The 19,285-nt window shown below is 39.1% G+C and overlaps 2 protein-coding genes across 7 annotated transcripts in view; both read right to left on the reverse strand.

Annotated features, from left to right (window-relative positions):
* PRKN (parkin RBR E3 ubiquitin protein ligase) overlaps window positions 1-19,285 on the reverse strand; it is a 1,299,935-nt gene that overhangs the window by 181,811 nt on the left and 1,098,839 nt on the right. For all 6 annotated transcript variants that reach the window (XM_063096536.1, XM_063096534.1, XM_063096533.1 and 3 more), the window contains one exon: window positions 11,467-11,616. In XM_063096536.1, the coding sequence (XP_062952606.1) occupies window positions 11,467-11,616 (150 nt within the window). The remainder of the gene's footprint in view (window positions 1-11,466; window positions 11,617-19,285) is intronic.
* LOC134378863 (ubiquitin-conjugating enzyme E2 N-like) lies at window positions 15,811-16,209 on the reverse strand. Its single transcript, XM_063098185.1, has one exon. The coding sequence runs from the start codon at window positions 16,207-16,209 to the stop codon at window positions 15,811-15,813; it is 399 nt and encodes a 132-aa protein (XP_062954255.1).

The raw sequence follows: 19,285 nt of genomic DNA on the forward strand, positions 1-19,285 counted from the left end.
GTGCAGGCGTGTTTCTTCCTGATTCCGTTAGACTAGTGTGCTGTGTTTTGGGTATTGTGCTGGACAATCTCCAACTTATGCTTCAGGAGGTTAGATAAACAAAGGCAACATAAAATATACTGTAAGAACACGACTCTTAGAATACAGATATGGGCACAGTATTTAGTAAGTACTCAAACTATTTAAAACTACACAAACGTGAAACTCACCTCTTTGTATTCAGCTGCTCAATGCTTTTGGTCATGTTTCATACAACTTATTTGGAGAACATGAATTAAGTTTCTCAGCTGACTTTAATCCTATTTTTCTTAAATATATCATTAAACTAAATCGGTATGATGGGACAGAGTGCTCTATGCAAATTATAAGCTTGAAAAAAATGCCAGGCTGCAGCGCCTGTGTGCCTGGCTTCTTCCAGGGTATAGTGGGAAGCTTTACGGATTTGGTTTTCTTGCCCTAGGTCTCTGCCAGGGAAAGCATCTGGGGGTACTTCAAAAAGTTCATGGAAAAAGAGAATTAAAAGATAACATAAACATTTCCATGAACTTTCTGAGAGACCCTCATATTTCCTTCTTCCTAGGCTAACCCCAGAGAAACGCTATGTCTGAAATGGTCCAAAATTCTTAATTTAATAATTGGTCACATTGCTTTTATTTTTAACAAGTAACATTAATAAGGTGTGTGTTTTTTTTTAAATATACAATAAAATTAATTAAAGGAAAAAAGTAGCTTATAAGCTCAGGAAGTCCCTCATGCTATAAAAAAGTAAAAGTAATCTATCTCATGTTTAGAAACCTCAAACATTACAGAAAGTTATAAACTGAAAAGTAAAATAAGCTTCTTCTGCTCAAAGGCAACCACTTTATTGATTATCAGTTTCTTTAATTCTTTCCGGAAAATATTTATATATTTACAAACACTGATCTTCTTTTTCTTGCTCTTTTCATTTACTCACATATACTGAAAACTGTTCTATATCAGGACACAGATTGACCTTATTCTTTGTAACAAATTATTGTATTCTATTGCGTAGATAGGCCAAAAACTACATAACCACTATAATATTATTGAAAGTTTGATTGTTTCCAAATTTTTATCTATTACAAAATAGTGCTACGAAGAATATCCTTCAAAAATATCTTGGTAAATCTTTGTGATTATGTCTATAAGGTACATTTCTTTCAGGATCACATTACTGTTATACATATAAGACCAGAGGTTAGGATTTTGTTACCCAAGTTGGGACAGGGAACTTCAGTCTGGAGGGATGACCCTATGATGAGGGTGAACCATTATAGGTACTAAAGTAGGGCTGAGTTATTTACATTCAAGGCAAACTGGTTTTAGCACTGGGATCTGGACACAGATGAAGTGGACACTTTTCTGGTCTTTGGGGATAAAGTGAACCATCAGTGACTGTTGTACTTATTGTAAACCTTGAAATGGAGGTGAAGAGACAGTCAGAGCTACAGGTGGGACCTGATGAGTCCCCAGAACAACCAGGTGAGCCCCATTTGGGGCTCTCTTGCACCACACCTGCGTGCAAAGTGCCGGGCCTCGGGGCCAGGGGAGAAGAGTTCGGGTTAAATCAAGATTATTATTTGAGACAAGGCATTTTTAATGAATTGCGATGATGCTCGCCACTTAAAGTGACTCTAAGACTTTTTATTACTTATAAGTGACTAAAAGTCATAAAACCTGCGTGACTTTTGATCCAGAGAGAGGAAGGACCACCCCGGCTGACTAAATTTTAAAAGGAAATGAGAGAAACATGATGTGGTATATATACACAGTGGAATATTATTTAGTTATGCAAAGGAAGGAAATTCTGACACAAGCTACAACGTGGATGGATCCTGAAGACATTATGTTTAATGAAATAAGACAGACACAATAGGCAAATATTCTATGGTATGTATCTCACCACAATAAAAAAGAGAAAAATAGAAAGAAAAAAAAAGAAAATGAGAGAACAAATAAAACTGCCTTGATGATCACAGCCTACAATCCTGAGTATATATAATGCTGTGGGACACAAGGTGAAAACTAGTGTACAACAGATGAGCTAGAATGAACATCAGATCTGCAAGGCTATTTTCTGCAGGTGCATGAAGGGAAAACAAGATGAACCAATGCACAGGAAGGAAGGACGGAGGCCAGGACCTAAACAAGTGTACAGAGGGGACAAGCGCCTTTAGGGGACTAGTGTCCACGAGGGATCCCGAAGAGAAAATGATGCCGGAGGAAATGTAATGCGAGTCTGTGCAGCTTCTACACCAGCTGCTGGAAGACCTGAGCATGGTGGGGCGTAAAAAAATAATTAGTGTAATGAGATGGAGTGTAACTGTCGCTGTCCTCAAGAACTACCAATGGCTTCTGGACTGGAAAGGGGAAGAGAGGACCACCATGGAGAATATGGGGTGGGGGTGGGGGAAGAGTCCAACCGGCCTCTCAGCTGGTGAGAGGGTCCCCCCAGGTCAGTTCCAGCGGGGCAGGTCCCGAGTACTATTTCATCATGATTGCTCCTGTCAACGTGCTGAAGCAATTCCTTTAAGCACAGGACACAAGAACACAAATCCAAACCCTTCGATTCCTTTGTTATTATCACAATGTCCTATGCAGTTAAGGTTTTACGAGGTTGACATGTACCGACACTCACCACGTGAAAATATTTTATGTACCTCGATATAATTTACTCAATGAAACTTTAAAATCTCTCATAACATTTTATTTAAACCATACATAATCATAAAATTTTATCCTGTCTTCTCTAATATGTCTTAAACCCATAAAAATATATATCAATAGAAGTTTTAAAAGTAAAACGATTTTACTATAAAAATGTGGCCTCAAAAATACATTTGTGACAAATATAGCATACAATTAAAGATCATACTTTTGTTAGTTCTCCACAAAGAGGAAAACACTGTGGGCCTGATGCTCCTGTGTTTTCGGTTTCATTAGCCCATCGTGCCACGCGGCAGGCTACTCACTGCACATGAAACAAAGCAAAGCGAACGATGTGACTCCCTACCAAGTGTACCACACAAAAGGGAGCTCTTGCTGTATAGAGTTCAGGCAATGCTGCTTATGGTATTCCACTTGCTCAAGCAAATGCATCCTTGGATGTGGAAAGTTTTAAGTCCTACAGAAAAGAAACCTGTTTAGTCTAGTTTAGCTCATGCCTCCAAGCTCTTCGACCAGGGATCTCCGCCCCATCTCTCTGTCCCTTACTCCAACTCCACATCACGTAAAATCCCTTGAAACCTGTGTTCCATGATCCTCGCTTTGGAAAATGCTGCTCTATATTTTTGTACCCAGAAATTGCTTTAATTTCTGGAAAGATTTTTCTTTTTAATTACTACTGAAGAGGTCAAAGTGCTTGTACTAGAGACACAGGAAACTTTGAGTTTGCATGTGCTACCCCTTGGATGGATGTCCTGGTCTTTCTCCAGACCATACTGCCCAGTGGAACTTTATGCAATGATAAAAATAGGCTATAACTGCACTGTCCAATACAATAGCCACTTGCCACGTGCAGGTATTAAGTGAATGTGGCTACTGTGATTGAGAGACTGAATTTTTAATTTTATTTAATTTTAACTTAAATAGCCACAAATGGCTGAAGGCTGTCAGGCTGGACAGCACAACCTTCAACAGAGGTCAGAGCAGGATCAAAATAAATGTACACAAACTATGCTATCTTCAGTGCAAGCCTGTTTCACGGACTGTTCTGAGCTCTCTGTGGCTTGTCAAGCTAAAGAAGAGTTGTCTGATCACTTTGCCACAAAACTGATTTCCTAATTCAGAGAGATGGATATTACCATTTTGAAAGAGAATAATTATTTCATACTTCCCTTTATGTTAACAAACATTGGCTAAAGACAAGTACAATGTTCAGTGGTCTGTGCTGGATCAGAAAGTATATACTTCAAACCACAGAACACTTTCTAGGAACATTTGCCAATTGATAAATGCTTTCCAGAGGATGGTATGCAGAACTTGTTTATATGTTTGTGAACGGTTTCTTTAATTAAAACAAACACTCTTCCATCTTTGCACTTCAAGCTGTCTCCCAAGCAGAATGTCTAGCAAGACTTATTTCCAATCTGCAAATGAGCCAGTCTCAGAGTTTAAATTAGATTTTTGGACACATGTCAAATAAACATGGAATGCATATTTTTGACATTTCATAACATTAACTTTCTCTTTTAGATATTTTTTGGTAAAGAACATCTTGTATATCAAAAAATAACATGTCAACAAGATATGTTTCCGTTCTCTACTTGCTGGAGTGTCCGGGAGGTTGAGATAAGCAAGATAGAGGGACAGCCTGAAGCTTAGTGCTCACAAACCACATTTATTGTCTTGAGAGATACCTGCCCTTTTTGGGTTCTCCTTGAAACATCATGATATAAATCACATACGTTTTGAGTCTAGATTTTAATCTCTAGTGTTTAATAAAAAACAGAGAACTCAATATACGTAGGTTTGAAAATATTGTAACATAATTTGTTTATGTACTATGAAAATAGATGAAAATCTCTTTAAAGAATAGGGAAAGTAACCATTTTCTTTTTTCCATTTATTATTAAATATTGACCATTGACTTGCTTTTAATCCCTGGGCCCTACATGTTGAAAAAAAGGGCTTCACGTCTATTTGTTAATTTTAGGTTTTTAACCCAATAATTAGTTAGGTCTTTGAGTAAAAGGCTAGGTATCATCACCCTTTGTCTTCATCTAGTCCTTTCCTAGATAAAGGCTGAAAATGAGGCTCAGATGCTCATTACACTAAATTTTTTGAATGGGACCGTAGCCATCTTTGGAGGTAATTAAGACCAAACAGAAAATCTCAGTTAACCATTAACTTGGGGACAATGCTGTTACAACCAGTGACTTGCTGGACTCACAATTCACCTTTTTCAAGTAAGTCGTAGTCATTCCAAGCTGAGGAACTGATACTCATCAATTCCTTGAGGTTATCAGAGGAATCCAGAAACTGACCAAGGGATGAAATCATGATAAGGCTGAAACTGCCCAGGGATGAAATCAAGCCCCAAAAGATTCTTTTTTAAAAGTTCATGTCTGTCGATCTCCAATTACAAGCTCTTATGTTGATTTACTTTAAATGTTTATACCTAAAAATAATTGAAACTAAATGTCCTAATCAACTTCAAACAAAAGAATTCCAAGAGAAAGGCAAAGCACCCCAGCTGGTTATTAACTCACCTTCTTGCTTAAAGGAAAACTGCATTCACATTAGTTAGCAGTATAAGTCAGGTATTTTTATGTTCCAGTGACGCTTAACCGAGGTTATTGTCTTTGAGCTCTCCTTAGGAGATAAGTACTATAGCCTAAGCTAACATCAAGGGTTTGAAGGTGACCAGTCCACCAACTGCAGACTCCATGACGCAAAGCACCCAGTCCATCATGGGACTCTGACATCTGACTCAGACCCTCTGCTGATCCGGTGACCAGCCTCCCCCTTTGCCTGCAGGACAAAGCCCTTACCTCACCTTCCCACAGGCATCAGAAAGTGAGATGATTTTAGCCTGGTCATCCCCCAGATGCCAGTTATCTGAATAAAGCTTCTAATCCTTGCACCAACTTTCAGATTTTCAGGTCATTTGCTTAGTGCGAGAGGGCAGCTGACCCTGTTGATGGTGGTATCTTCAACAATATATTAATGGTATTGTTACAAGCAGTTCAAAATCACCTTTTTCTACAAAAACGTACACAAATTTCTTTGCGCAAAGTAGGTCATACCCCATACATGTGCAGGTCTAGATACAGGTTTGATAGGACTTTTATAACTTTAGTTTAAACAATTTTTGAAACTCTCTTTAAGAAAATGCAAGAAGACAAACTTGGTTAAGAGGACTTAGAAGGGGCCATGCAGGTGAGGAGTCTGAGGCAAACACCTCATTAGTTCTGTGATAAATCTTCCTCTTAGCAACACAATGCTCTGTGTTAACAGAGAGAGTGACTGAGAGATGTCTTAAGAATTCCTATCTTGTTTCCTTAACTTGTGAACAGTAGTATAATTTTTAAAGGTCTCTTGTTTTCATTTAAATGTGTTTTTCTTTTCCAGTTGTTGTTAAATCTTGTCCCCAGAATTCTAATTTAAAACAGAAAACTCTTCATCCAACTTCAAGTGTTATTTTAAGAAATTATCTCCCAGACATACAATATTCTAAGACAATACCAAATAAGATAAAGATGTTTTATTTATAGAGAGCTCACAAGGTTTGATTACCACAGCTTTCTGCATTCCCAGGTCGGTGAGTGTAATGCATTCCATATTTTCTTGCTGTTTTCTAGCATTAAACATGTCGACATTTTGCCTCGGAGTCATAAAAGTTAGTGAAATAGTTCTGATGAAGAGCAATAAGGCCAGGAAAAAGAATAATGCATAACACAAATTCCTCAGGAAGTCAATTAATATTTTTATGAGCAGCCATAGAAATATGATCTAGTAGAGGGTGAGGTCAGACTATTTGATCCCCAAATATATTCTTTGTTGAGTTCTATCACTGCAAAAACATTCTGTGCTGAGTCAAACTTGAAATCTTGCTGCTCCCAAGAGTGAGACTATATGTGTTAGAATGTGCAAAACTCTTTACTTGGGTGATGTGCATAGTCTTTGACAGGGCAGATACACTCGGTAAATTTTGCAGTACTTTCAGGTTACTAATTGACTTTTTGTGGATCTCTGAACACAGTATTATTTTGGTGTTCTGAATTACATACTATGTATGCCATTAAAACACTATATCGTATAAGTGTATGAAGGTTCTTATTTTTTGAAGAGGTCTTTGTTAAGGTAAACAATTCTAATACTGGGGTATGTGATGATTAACACTGAAAAGTAAAAGTGATAGCTTATTCATATTCTACATTGTTAAGATTCACTCATTCATTCATTCATTTATTCATTCATTCATTTTATGAATATTGAACCCCAAATAGATGAATTTACTGAGTACAAGAACATAAACACTTAGGACAGAAATATAAAGACATGAAATCAGTGTAACACTTCAGCTTGAATCCTAAAGGAAGTGGTACCTTCTCTCAAATAATTCTTTATAATGGTAATAAATTTGCTGTAACTATCACACATCTCTCAGGCCTTTTCTAGATGGACTGACATTACCATTTAAATGAAAATCCTTTTCTGCATTTATTAGCTAATGTCCATTGCTCCTTGGGCAATAAGGTAGACCTTGTGATATAAGAGAGCAGTGTCAAGGAATCTGTTTTGCCAGTGGAACATTACTATGTGTTTGTACAAGAGAGTCATAAATACTAACTTTAGCACCTATTTTAGAGAAGCCCAAGTCAATCAAAACACTGAAGTCTGTTTCTTCAGATGGAAACTATGCACAACAGCAATCATGGATGTATGGAGGGCCATCCAGGCACATAGCGGTGGGCTGAACATCTAGAAAGACTAGAACCATCATGAGCCTGAATCTCAACACATGGGTGTGTCTGAAAATGTGTAGCTATGGACATAGTACAATTTATTCTAAGACTTAATTTTTTTTTTTTTTTTTTTTGGCTGGTAAGGGGATCACAACCCTCCGCACGGTGTGGTCTGCCTCACACTCAGCCAGTGAGCGCAGCGACCATCCCTATATAGGATCCGAACCTGCGGCCTGGGTGCTTCCAGTGCTGCACTTTCCCAAGTGAGCCACGGGGCCGGCCCCTAAGACTTAATTTTTAAATTCCATGAATGACATGGAATTTGGTTTTCAAGCTTTGTACACATGAGATCTGTTCTGTAACATCAAACATTTCTTGCATACCCACATAGTAAGAGCTGTATTTTTTGTATCTGTTGATAGTTGATGAAAAAATTAAGTACAGTTAGATTCACAGATATCTTACAATAAACCTGCAAAGTACACCTGAAGAACCACCAGAATTAATGATGTCTGGGGCTTCTTCCTCCATATCCAAGACAGTATGATTCTTCTATAGCTTTGCTACCAATGACTTTTCCTTGAATGCTGTATGAGATAAGGCACCCACTACTTGCTGAGGAGGCAGATTTTGTTGCTGGTTATTTATCCATGGCTTTAGAGCAAAGAGTGAGAAAAGGTTCATCTTCTTCTGACTTGTATGTACTGGGCCATGTTCTGCCTCTGAAGCAACATAATCTAACCACAGTTTCTTCCATGCAATGGCTTACTATTACCATCCTTAAATCCAGAAAAGACAGGCAGCTTATGAGGATGTACAAACCACAGCAAAACATCATGCATTAGGAAAAGGGAAGAGACAGAAGGAAAAAAGGAAAACCAGGAAATGAGCTTCAAAACCTATTGCATTAATGTCCTATATACATGCCACAGGTTTCCCACAAATGTAACCCTAAGTTTTCTAGCGGTTGACTTCCAGAGGAAAACCTTAAACATGAACGACGTTCTCAACGACTTTTCTCACAAGTGTACGTTTTTCTGCTACTGAGATCAGACATGGAACAGCCAACATGATTCCTCACAAAGTTCACCAGGATGTCTTAAACCGCAAGCATCAAACTTCCTGTGCAACAACCACAATGTAAAGAAAGGGCGTCATAGCAAAGAACTATTTAGGAAAGGCAATTCTTTGAAGGGCTAAAATAAGAAGACCTAGGTGCCTAATTCCCTGCTATAGATCTGGCTTGATCCAGGGTTGAATTCCAGACTATTTGGAAGAATGGATCAAATGAATGTCATGTAAGTAATTTTCCTTGAATATTGCGTCTTTTAGGTGGGCTTTGATAAATATTGATTAAGCTTTTGATTAAATACTAAATAAATATGCTCTTACTCTATGCCAGGTACTGTTCTAAATATTTTACACCCACTATCTTGTTTATTATTCACAATAATCCTAGACAGGTTACTGTTATACACCCTGTTTTGGAGACAACGAAACTGCAGCTCATAAAGATGAAGACCACTCGTAGCTGGTGGAGTCAGGATTTGAACTTAAGGCGTCCAACCCAACTTCCTCTGCAGTCACTATGGAATCCTTCCAGCATTTAAGTCGGGGTGACATCCTTTTGTGAAACTTGGGGATTTGAAGGTAAAGGGCAATGATGAGGTCCTTTTGTCTCTGCTGAGAAGCCAAAGCAGTGAGAACTGAGGTAAGCCTGAAAGGGTGCGGAGCCTGGGACAAAAGCCAGGGCGGGAAGGGAAGGCATGAGGTTCAGTGCATCCCTGAGGAAATCGCTTCTCTGTTCTTTTTTCAGTGTCTTCAAATTGTAAACTGTGGTGGTTTAAAATGGGTCCATGAGTTCTCTGATACTCTTTCCTTTAAGATGGAGCCGGATTCCCCTCCCTTTGAGAGTAGGCTGGGTCTGGTCCCTCACTTCTAGTGGGCACAACAACGTGGAAGTGATGGTGTGCAACTTGGGGGACAAAGTCCTGCGAGACACCGGAGCTTCCTCTCTGCTGTCTCTTTAGGGTCACTTGTTCTGGGGGAAGTTAGCTACCACTGTGGGGACAAACAGCTTAAGGAAAGGGACCTCTGATTAGGAGCTGTGGCCTTCTTACAACAGCCCCTAAGGAACCAAGGTCCTTTTTTGCCAACTGTCATGTGAATGAACCATCTTGGAAGTGGATCTTCCAGCCCCAGTTAAGCTTGCGAGCAATAATCATAACCCAGCTTGACTGCAATCTGGTGAGAGATCCTAAGCCAGATCCACCCAGCTAAGCCCCCCACGGATGTTCCTGACCCTCAGAAACTCTGGGAGGTGATCAAGGTTCATTATGTTAAACTGCTAATATGGTGTTATTTGTTATGCAGCAATAGGTAATTAACACACAAAGCAGCAAAGACACCTCCAAAAACAGCAAAATAGAACAAATCAAAAGGAAATAGAAACTCATTGCCTAGTATTGCCGAAGGACAAAGAAGCATCCTGAACACAGCCATCCTCCTTTAGGTAAATTTTGTCCCCAATCTCTCCCAACCCAGAGATATTAAAGCAATTCAATTCACTTCTAAAGTAACTTTCCATGGTTTGGAGCTTAATGTTATTTACTTACAATGTCACATTGTATTTAAAAAAAAAAAAAAAAAAGAAGGATAAAGGCGTTCAAGCTTCAAATTACATAAAACCTTCCAAGTTCTTAAAAAGCAAGGTGAACAACTGAATGCAGGTGGGCCAAAGAGATTCTCCACCTCATAAAGAAAGTTAAAATCTTAAAATTCAGCTCTAAAGAATGAAACAAACGTAGGCAATTTACAGGCAGAAGCACACAATTTAGCCATTAGTTAAAAAACAATTGAACTTCATTTTAAAAGAAAACATTCGCTAGCATTCTGATCCTGGAATTTGGCTGCATAGGCCACACACAATCGGTGCAGATTATACAGTAAATGCTGATGACTAGGGCTGGAAAGTGTGGTTTGATTTCCATAATTTCTAAGGCTAGTGCACACCACTAGAGTTTTCATTCTAATGCAATCACAATTATTCATCCAGAGGTGTTTCTTTCCATTTAGGCACCAGGGCATCTCATTATTTTTCAGCTTCCACTTTCTCTACTCTGATGCTCAACCCAGGGTTTTGTAAGCCCCACTGCATGACAGACAGGAAGCTCTACTAGGGGCACCAGATGCCAATTACGCATAGGTGACTTACAACACTCAGCCAAAAATCAGGCCTGGGTGATACGCCTCTGCCCCTTCTCCCACAAAACTCCTCACGAAGTTGCAATTTTAAAAGAAATGTTTTGCATCAAAATTCAATGGCATTTTATGAGCACGTACACTTTCTTCCTTTTCCAGCCTGCATGAAATTTAATATCGGGATTATTGTCCATTCGTCATTTTAACTATAACTTAGGAAGCGTTTTCGTATTTGAGTTATGCTTCTCTCCTCCTTCCCCATCAGTCGCACCCAACATTCACTGAGTAACTGTCAGGATCACATGGTCTGACCTCTCACAGCAAACATTTACCATGTTTCTTATTCTGCTTCCCTAAGAGGAGCCATTAGTCTTGCTCATCTCTACTTAAAATGATTTTCATGATACAACAACATTTCAAAATTTCCATATTCATCTTTGTTTCATTTCTTGAAATACTTAGGCAAACCATGTCATTAAGACATCACCTATGGCAACTCTGAAAAAAGAATGAATTTTTTCTCTGCATTGAGCACCGGAAGAAAAGTGTAAAAATGTGGCCTAGTGGTTCACATCATCTTAGAGTAACCAGTTCGAAAAGCAACTAAAGCAGAAAATCTTAATACTACTCTTTCCCCCAAAATAAATAAGTGTATTTTTTGAAGCTGTGGTCTTATATAAGAATTTTAAATCTACTCATATTTTCTTATGCATCAATTCAAAGATGTCTAAGTCCAAAGGGAAGACAAAAATAAAATAAAAAATATAATCATAGCCTATTTGCAAAGCAAACAAACATACCAAAATACAGCACCCAGGGTGCAGGCGGTACTCACCCCGCAGCCCAGGCCGTCGCCGCCCTCACAGGTGACTTTCCTCTGGCCTTGCTCAGGCAGCAGCCCTGCTCCACAGCCGGGGCTGGGGCACAGCACGCCCCCCATCTGCAGCACGCACTCTTCGGCTCCATACTGCTGGTATCGGTTGTACTGCAAAGGGCAAAAAGCAAAAGCAGTTTTGCAAAGTGATAGTATATATGCTCAGATGTGCTGTTTCAGCCAAAAGGTTAATAGCTGATGGTGTGTGAGATTTCTTCCTTAAACAGTTTTAGAAAAAATGCGTGTGTGGGCAGGGGGAGGGATGGCATGGGGTAGACAAGGTGGCCCAATGTAGAGAAAGTCTTCCTAATTCAAATTGGCGAAGTGGATAAGTGAGGTGTTTCCTCTTTGCATTTTTGTCTTTAGAAAATAGATTTTCCAGCATTTGGTATTTTATGATACTGCTTCCACTAAGTATATTTAAACAACCCTATTTCATATAAATTTTAAGGAACACATCTATATATTAAATGATGGATGCTTACAATAAAGCTATATATTTCCATGCCTCTTATTTGAGATTCTATGAGGTTTTGTAATTATTTTGAAAAGAGGTCCAATATTCCACCCCGTGATATTCAATGAGTATATTCCGCTTGAAGAAGACTAAGGTTTAGGAACAACATTTTCCTTTTATCATTATTCTTATTCTTAAAGCACGACTGCTTATCAATTGAGGAGAAGCCAGGCCTGCCACAGCCTCAGCACCTCCCCCAGCAGCAGCACCATCATTACCAGCACCAGCACCAGCACCAGCACCAGCAGCAGCACCACCATCATCACCAGCACCAGCACCAGCACCACCATCATCACCAGCAGCAGCAGCAGCAGCAGCACCAGCAGCAGCAGCAGCAGCAGCATCAGCACCAGCACCAGCACCAGCACCACCACCAGCACCACCATCATCACCAGCACCAGCAGCAGCAGCAGCACCAGCACCAGCAGCAGCACCAGCACCAGCACCATCATCACCAGCACCAGCAGCCTCACCACACCTGCAGCAGGGAGCCCAGGGCAGCCCCAAGGCCGAGCTGAAGCCACTGCGACATGAGTAGAAACACACGCTCCAGCAGACCAGGAAATACAGAAGAAAACAGGTCTGGGCGGGAGGACAAAGGGGGCCGGGGAGTTGGGGGTGGGGCTGGATCAGAAAAGCATAGATGGCCTGGGTATGTGGGTGTGTCCTCTGGGTGTGGGGACGCCCCCTTTCATTCTCCCAAAACTTGGGTGGGCAGTGGGGTTTGGGGTGTCCTTTCCTTCCCTTCAGCATGGGAGAGGCCTGACCCACCAGCGTGACCCTCTCACCCCTGCCCTGGCTGGAAGGACAGCGCAGGGTGGCCCTTGGAAGTCCAACCTTATTTTTCCTTTCCTGTTCACCTTCCTGCAGTCCTGGACTTACCTTAATTTGGGGGCCCTGAGATGGGGTGAATCTACCCTCCCAAAGAAAAAAAAATCCCTTGAGGTTGGACTAGTGTTCTTTTGAGGTCAGAAATTATGAATCAAAGTCAGTAGAGTTGTCTGGTTCTCTCCACGGACAATCGCTTTGCCATGAGTGCAGAGTTCAAAGGATGTTGGATTTAAGTTGGGTCAGAGTTTTGCCGAACGTGTATGAGGAAGCAAGACATTCCTCAGTCCCCCTACCCTCACGGGGTCCACACCTCCCCTCATGTTTCCGTGAATGATTTTAAAGAATATTATGGGGCCCCTCGAGGTGCCCAGCTCTGTCTCCTTGGACTGCCCACCTGCCTTTTTGTCTTGGCCTATCCAAATCCTTCCACTTTAAAAAACATTTTTTAATGTAAATATCACATAGAATCAGAAAGGCTCACAAACGCAGAGCTTAATGAATTATACTAGCTGGATCGAGAGAGAGAACTTTGCCAGGAACCCCAGGGGCCCTCTGCATATCCGTTCCTTACTCTTTCCCAAAATAAACCACTTTTATGTTTTTCCTGATAGCTTTGTCATACAAAGTTCACTCCTAAACACTATAGTTACTTTCGTCTGTTTAAAAAGCATGTCTTTTAATCCATTACCCTCCACTCTCTTTTTTCCCTTGCCTTTTATTTGTTGGGGAACCCAGGACGTGTGACCTGTGGAGTCCCCTGTCTGGATTTTGCCGATTGCAATCCCCTGTTGCAGTTTACAGGGCTGCTTCCTGTAAACCGAAGGTTTATCTCTAGACTTCATCAGATCCAACTTTCTTTTCTTTCTTTCCTTCTTTTTTTTCTCTCTTCCTTTCTTCATTTTCTTTCTTCCTTTCTTTCCTCTCCTTCCCTCCCTTCCTCCTGTCTGTCTGTCTGTCCCTCTATCTATCTGCCTCAAGCGTCTACCTTTCGGTGGTCCTGCTTCCTATGGGTTTTATCCTTCCATCAGGAGGCCCATAATGCCTGTCTCTCTTTTTGAAATGTTTAGCCCTCGTTAACATTCAGTAACTAGATTAAATTATTAGGGTTAAAAATATTTTAATTCAAATATTTCTTCATTTAGTAGTTAGAAGACTTCTATTATTTAGTTACCTGGTAGTATAGTTTGAATAGGAAAATCAGGATAAAACATTTGATTCTTCTTTTTTTTTTATGTCGAAAACGTAATTTTAATAGATTATTCTCCATCTTACGTAGGAACACAATAAAATATACCACATTCTGAAGAAATTCCAGAAGTTACGAGAATAAGAGTGAGGAAGATTCAGGTGGGCTACAATATCCATTACCTTACATTGCAAGAGACACAGATTCCAACCCGAAGGTTAACATTTATGTATTTTTGACTGGCTACGTTTATGACTTAAAAACAACAAGAATCAGGAAAGCTGTGGAGAGATATGGGAAAGAACAATTTTTGTGAGGACAGGAAGTCTGTCAATGAATAAAAAAGTTACTGAATACCAAATTAAAGAATAAAGGGAGGTCCCATCGCAAATACTAGGGGAAGGAAAGCAAAAATCTTTCACTGGGTGAGGATTTGATGCTCTCAAAGGGAGAAACCCTCCTGATGACACTCATGCAAGCTGGCTGCTTGAGATTTGCTCACCAGGTCTATAACAAAGACTCACAAATGCCTCAGCAAACCCCAAATGATGATCAGATCAGTGATAACACACACCAATGCTTACACATGAAGTTTTCGGACAAGAACCCAGAAAAAAGTCATATCCCAAATTTGAGGCAAAAATGTGGCGCAACGTGAAGTCCTGCACATCAGTCACAACTGCCTTCTTTCCTGTGACTGTCCTATACAATAATTTTCAAACATTGTAGCAACACACCAATGATCATCTAACTAATCAGACGACACAAACAATTTCAAATTTCTAGGAGGTAAAAGAAGGTCAGATACTGATGCTTATGCATGCTCAGGGTCAGTTAATAAATACTCCATTCAGTAATATCTTAACACAAATTTGCATCAGTGAAAAGAAACTGGCAAAATCCACCTCTTGCGATTCAATTTGTCAGATGATGAAGACCAACATAGAATGTTCTAGAGTTTTAATTTTTAAATATGGTTGTCATATTGGGAAAATGAAATAAACACAGTAAAATAAACTGTGCAAAAGGCAAAGTAGAATAACAAAAAAATATTTTACTATAATATAGATTTACAGAAGTTTTCAGACAAGCCATACAAAATAGTCACAAGCTTTTTGAAGGGAGGAATCTACACTTGACAGCAAAGTCTCAATGTCATTAGTGAGGGCTGTGACGTTTGTTTAATGTTCTTGTTTTGGCTCAATTACGCTTGTCCGTCTATAGCATCTAAATAAAGTTAGGCGGCTAGAGAGCATATTCTAAAGAACTGGTTAGCTGTTTTTAACCAATGCAATTAGATCACCATAAAAAGGGGAAAAGGAACCATGAAATTAAAATAAAACTACCTTCCACCCCCAAAAAATTAAAATAAAAACACCCACAACCCTGCAGCTAACCTTGACAACTACCTTCATTCACAGTGCTTTATATTTAAACCATCATGGGGGAAATGAATAAAAGCAGAGAGGCGCCACTGCTTTTATACGTTTCCTAACAATCCGTATGATACTTCTAGCCTCTGCTCATGATTTACAATAGTGAATCAGGACAAGACATAGATTTGCTAATGTGCATTTAATCACCAAAGGACTGAAGATGTCTGGGCTTTTATTCTGTAATGTTTCTAAGACTGTGTCCATTAAATGCAAACAAAAAAGGAGGAGGTCTTGGCAGAACAGGAAAAGTGATGCACACTTGATGGTCAGATCGACTTAAATATTGTTCATGGCATGTAGTCTAGTCCATGCTCTAGCTGTTTCTATGGCTTGGGCTATGTTGGTCTTCCATGCTCCGCTTCATCATTTGCTAATGGATCAACTGGATTGGGAGCACTTGACAAAGCCTGGATTGATAGCAGAACTGTGCGGATCTGCAGTGCTGGGGACCACTTATCTTTCAAAATGTCTAAACATATTCTTCCCAGCTTGTCTACATTTGGATTATAAATTTTGGCCATGAAATGTACTTTAGGGTCTGCCATTGGGTATTCTTCTGGAAGGAATAGTTCAAGTTTAAAAGTCCCTCCCTCGAAGGGGGAATCCTGGAGGCCAGCAATGACCATTTGGAAATAACGGGCATTGCTCTCATCTGGTTCTGCTTTAATGCCAGGAACTGGTTCTGCCAGCAAACGCTGAGTTTCCTTGATGGTCCTGCGGGGCAGCCCAGCCATCTTGTCAGATCCCGAGTTTGGCCTCTGGTCGCATCTCTGGCTCCGCTCACCTCACGCCTCTTCCTTTTTTAAAGGAATACTTATAAACTCACGGACTTATACATATTAGGTGCTAAGTGGCTTTTAATCCATTGCAATGAGGTTCCTTTTTATTTTGGGCGGCTGGCCGGTACAGGGATCGAACCCTGGATCCTCAGCACTGCACTCTAACCAGCTGAGCCACCTGCCAGCCAGGCCCTCTCTTCTGATGCTCACTTGTTCCATCGCTGGCCGGTGGGAGTCCCTGCAAGCGGACTTCTCAGCTCTTTCTCACGTAAACCAGTCCCGCTCCGTAGCGTCCGTGCTATCTGCTATGGAAAATTGTTCAGGCACATCTCACGCATTTCCTTAATATTTCAAACCCATTAATTGGGTGCTAGGCATGTTCAGTGCTCCTGAGTTAGTCATTGTTTCTATGTCTCTTCAGCTCTTACTTTGAAGGACAGGAATTCCAGAACTACGAGGATTTACTGACTATTTTCTATTGTACTTCTGTATCTCCTTTCTTCTGCATTGGTTCTCAAGAACACCGAGGATGCTAGAATTACAACAGTCCATAATAGCTCTTTTGCTTCATTTCACGTTACATGTGCAATAATTTCAGAATAACAATACCAATACTCTCATTATGATTTGATTTCCAAAAACGTCAAATATATTTTCATATGCTCTACCCATTCTCCCACCAAGTTTTTCTAATAATTATACTGTATCTACACTGTTGAAGGATATGGCCATTTCAAACTCTTTGTGATCACCATCAGTACTTATGTCTCTTCAGCAATGTTGGTTTTCGGAAGCTTGTTTTCTAGTATATTCTTCAGGAAGAGTTCACAGGAAAAACATTCACTGGGTTCTTGCATATTGACAGTTTACTCCTGACTTCTATTCTTGAAAATGAGCTTGATAGAATATAAAATTATGGGCTCACATTTCTCCCCTTGAGTATCTTAAATATCTTAACGCATGTTCTTCTGGCATGAAGTGTTATGGACAAACCTGATGACAATCTGTTTTTTGTTTTCTTTATAAGTGAATTATCTTTTTTTTTTTTTTTTGCCCAGATGCCCAAAGGACTTTTTTATCCTTTCTTTAGAATCGAGGAATTTTATTAGAATATGTCTTGGTGCTGATCATTTTTAGATCAATTTCCACAAGCATACTGTATTAGGAAAGTTGTATTGAGTTGAATTTTTAGTATTTTCTCTGTTGATAATTTTCTTATGTGATTTCTAGTTTTACATGAAATTTAGTTCTTCTGAAATTTTAGAAGGAGATAGGATTTAGAATAGCTTTTGATGTCTCTAGACTTTCCTCTTCTGGCTTTTTCAGGCAAGGTTCAAAAATATTGGGGCTCACTGTCTGCAATCTTCCAACTCTGTTATCCCACTTTTAACTGGATTTCTCTTTATTTTTTCCCTTTTCTATTCTGAGCAAATTTCTCCTCCTTGTGGGGTTTTGTCCTAAGAGGGATTTTTAGCTGGATAAATGCTGTGAGTCTATAGGACGTAAAATGCTCCAGTCCATTTAGACCTTATTACAGACCTTTTGCATTCATTCCCTGTCATTTTACGTGTTGTATGTCCTGAGTCTGGCATAATATCTGGTTGACAGCTGGTACGCAATAAATAACTGTAGAATGAATTAATGAACTCTAACCCCATTAAGTTCAGTTAATTTTAAAAGTCAAATAAAATAATCAAGGGTAATGGGAATTAATAAGAATGATTCAGGATGGTTTTCCCTACATTAACAAATATTTTTAATAAAATGCTCTTAAGTTACTGGTTATTTTCTTATTTGACAACAGATCACCTATGTATTTAATTTAGTTAAGGAATTTTATTCCTATGACAATAGTTTTTAATCTAAGAAGAAGTTAACCTATGGACAAAGTCTAAGAACACTTTAGAAATTCCTCCCAACTGCATTCATAATGGTTTCAAATACTGATGGAGTATGTAAAACTATGTTCATCTTTTCATTCATTAGCTAAAGAATTTATTTTAAAAATGACATATTTATTCCATTCGTGATAAACTGAAGATAATATGAGTTTACAATTTCTTTTCTAAAGGAAGACAAATATTTTAATATATGAGAGTAGTTCAAAAAGTTTGTGGAAAAATTGAATTAAAAGATAATACGAATCCTTCCATGAACTTTTTGAAGACCCCTGGTATAGGCCTGGTAATTTCTGATGATTAAAAAGTACACACAAGTACACACAACATCTGAAACATGCCTACTGAAAGTATTACTTTTCTTTTTTAACATTGTGAAATGTATAAGAAAAACATTTGACCTAGAACCAATAATGTGCTAATATTTGTAGAAAGTTTAATGCCCTAAGGAAATAATTTAGATGCATAATTGTATATGTCATTAGTAAAGATCTTTATTTAGTGTTTTCAGGATATAACCCACATTTCCATTGATTCCTTTTAACTACTGACTGGAACAGTTGAGAGTGCATTGAAAGAGTGCCACTGCATACTTAATGGAGAGTTGTGACAAATTAATACTGAGTAGAACAGAATATCTATGTTTATCTCAGAATAAAATATATGCAATAGTGGTAAAGTAATTGATAACTAGACCCCAACTGGTGAAAAGGAACAAACACTATTCCTGTGATATTACTTGTATTTCTTCCAAGGGCTTTTTTACTTATCAATATTGGGTAGCATTTTAAAAACAGAACTAACTTGGAGGAACGTGATTAATTTTTTACATGGACTGTTTCTATATAGAATTCATTCTCAAGGGAGCTCAAAAGCAGCAAATCATCTAAAAATCATTTATGCATTGTTTTGTCTTTGGAATGCACAGCGAACATCTTTGAGTGTGTGTGTGCGTGTGTGTGTATAGATATGCTAACATTTACCTGTCAAACTATGCTGTTGAGGCTATTATTAAAACTAGTATGCAAATTTCTAGATATGCTTTCATTAAGTGAATAATCCAAGACAAATAACTAAAATAATTTAGAACTGAGTGTACAATATCTATAAAAGTTTTTGAAGACGAATGTTAA

The sequence above is a fragment of the Cynocephalus volans genome, chromosome 5 (assembly GCF_027409185.1).
Source record: "Cynocephalus volans isolate mCynVol1 chromosome 5, mCynVol1.pri, whole genome shotgun sequence".
Lineage (NCBI taxonomy): Eukaryota > Metazoa > Chordata > Mammalia > Dermoptera > Cynocephalidae > Cynocephalus > Cynocephalus volans.

Excerpts from the sequence above, each read along its gene's own strand:
- LOC134378863 (XM_063098185.1), bottom strand. The coding sequence starts at position 16,209 with ATGGCTGGGCTGCCCCGCAGGACCATCAAGGAAACTCAGCGTTTGCTG.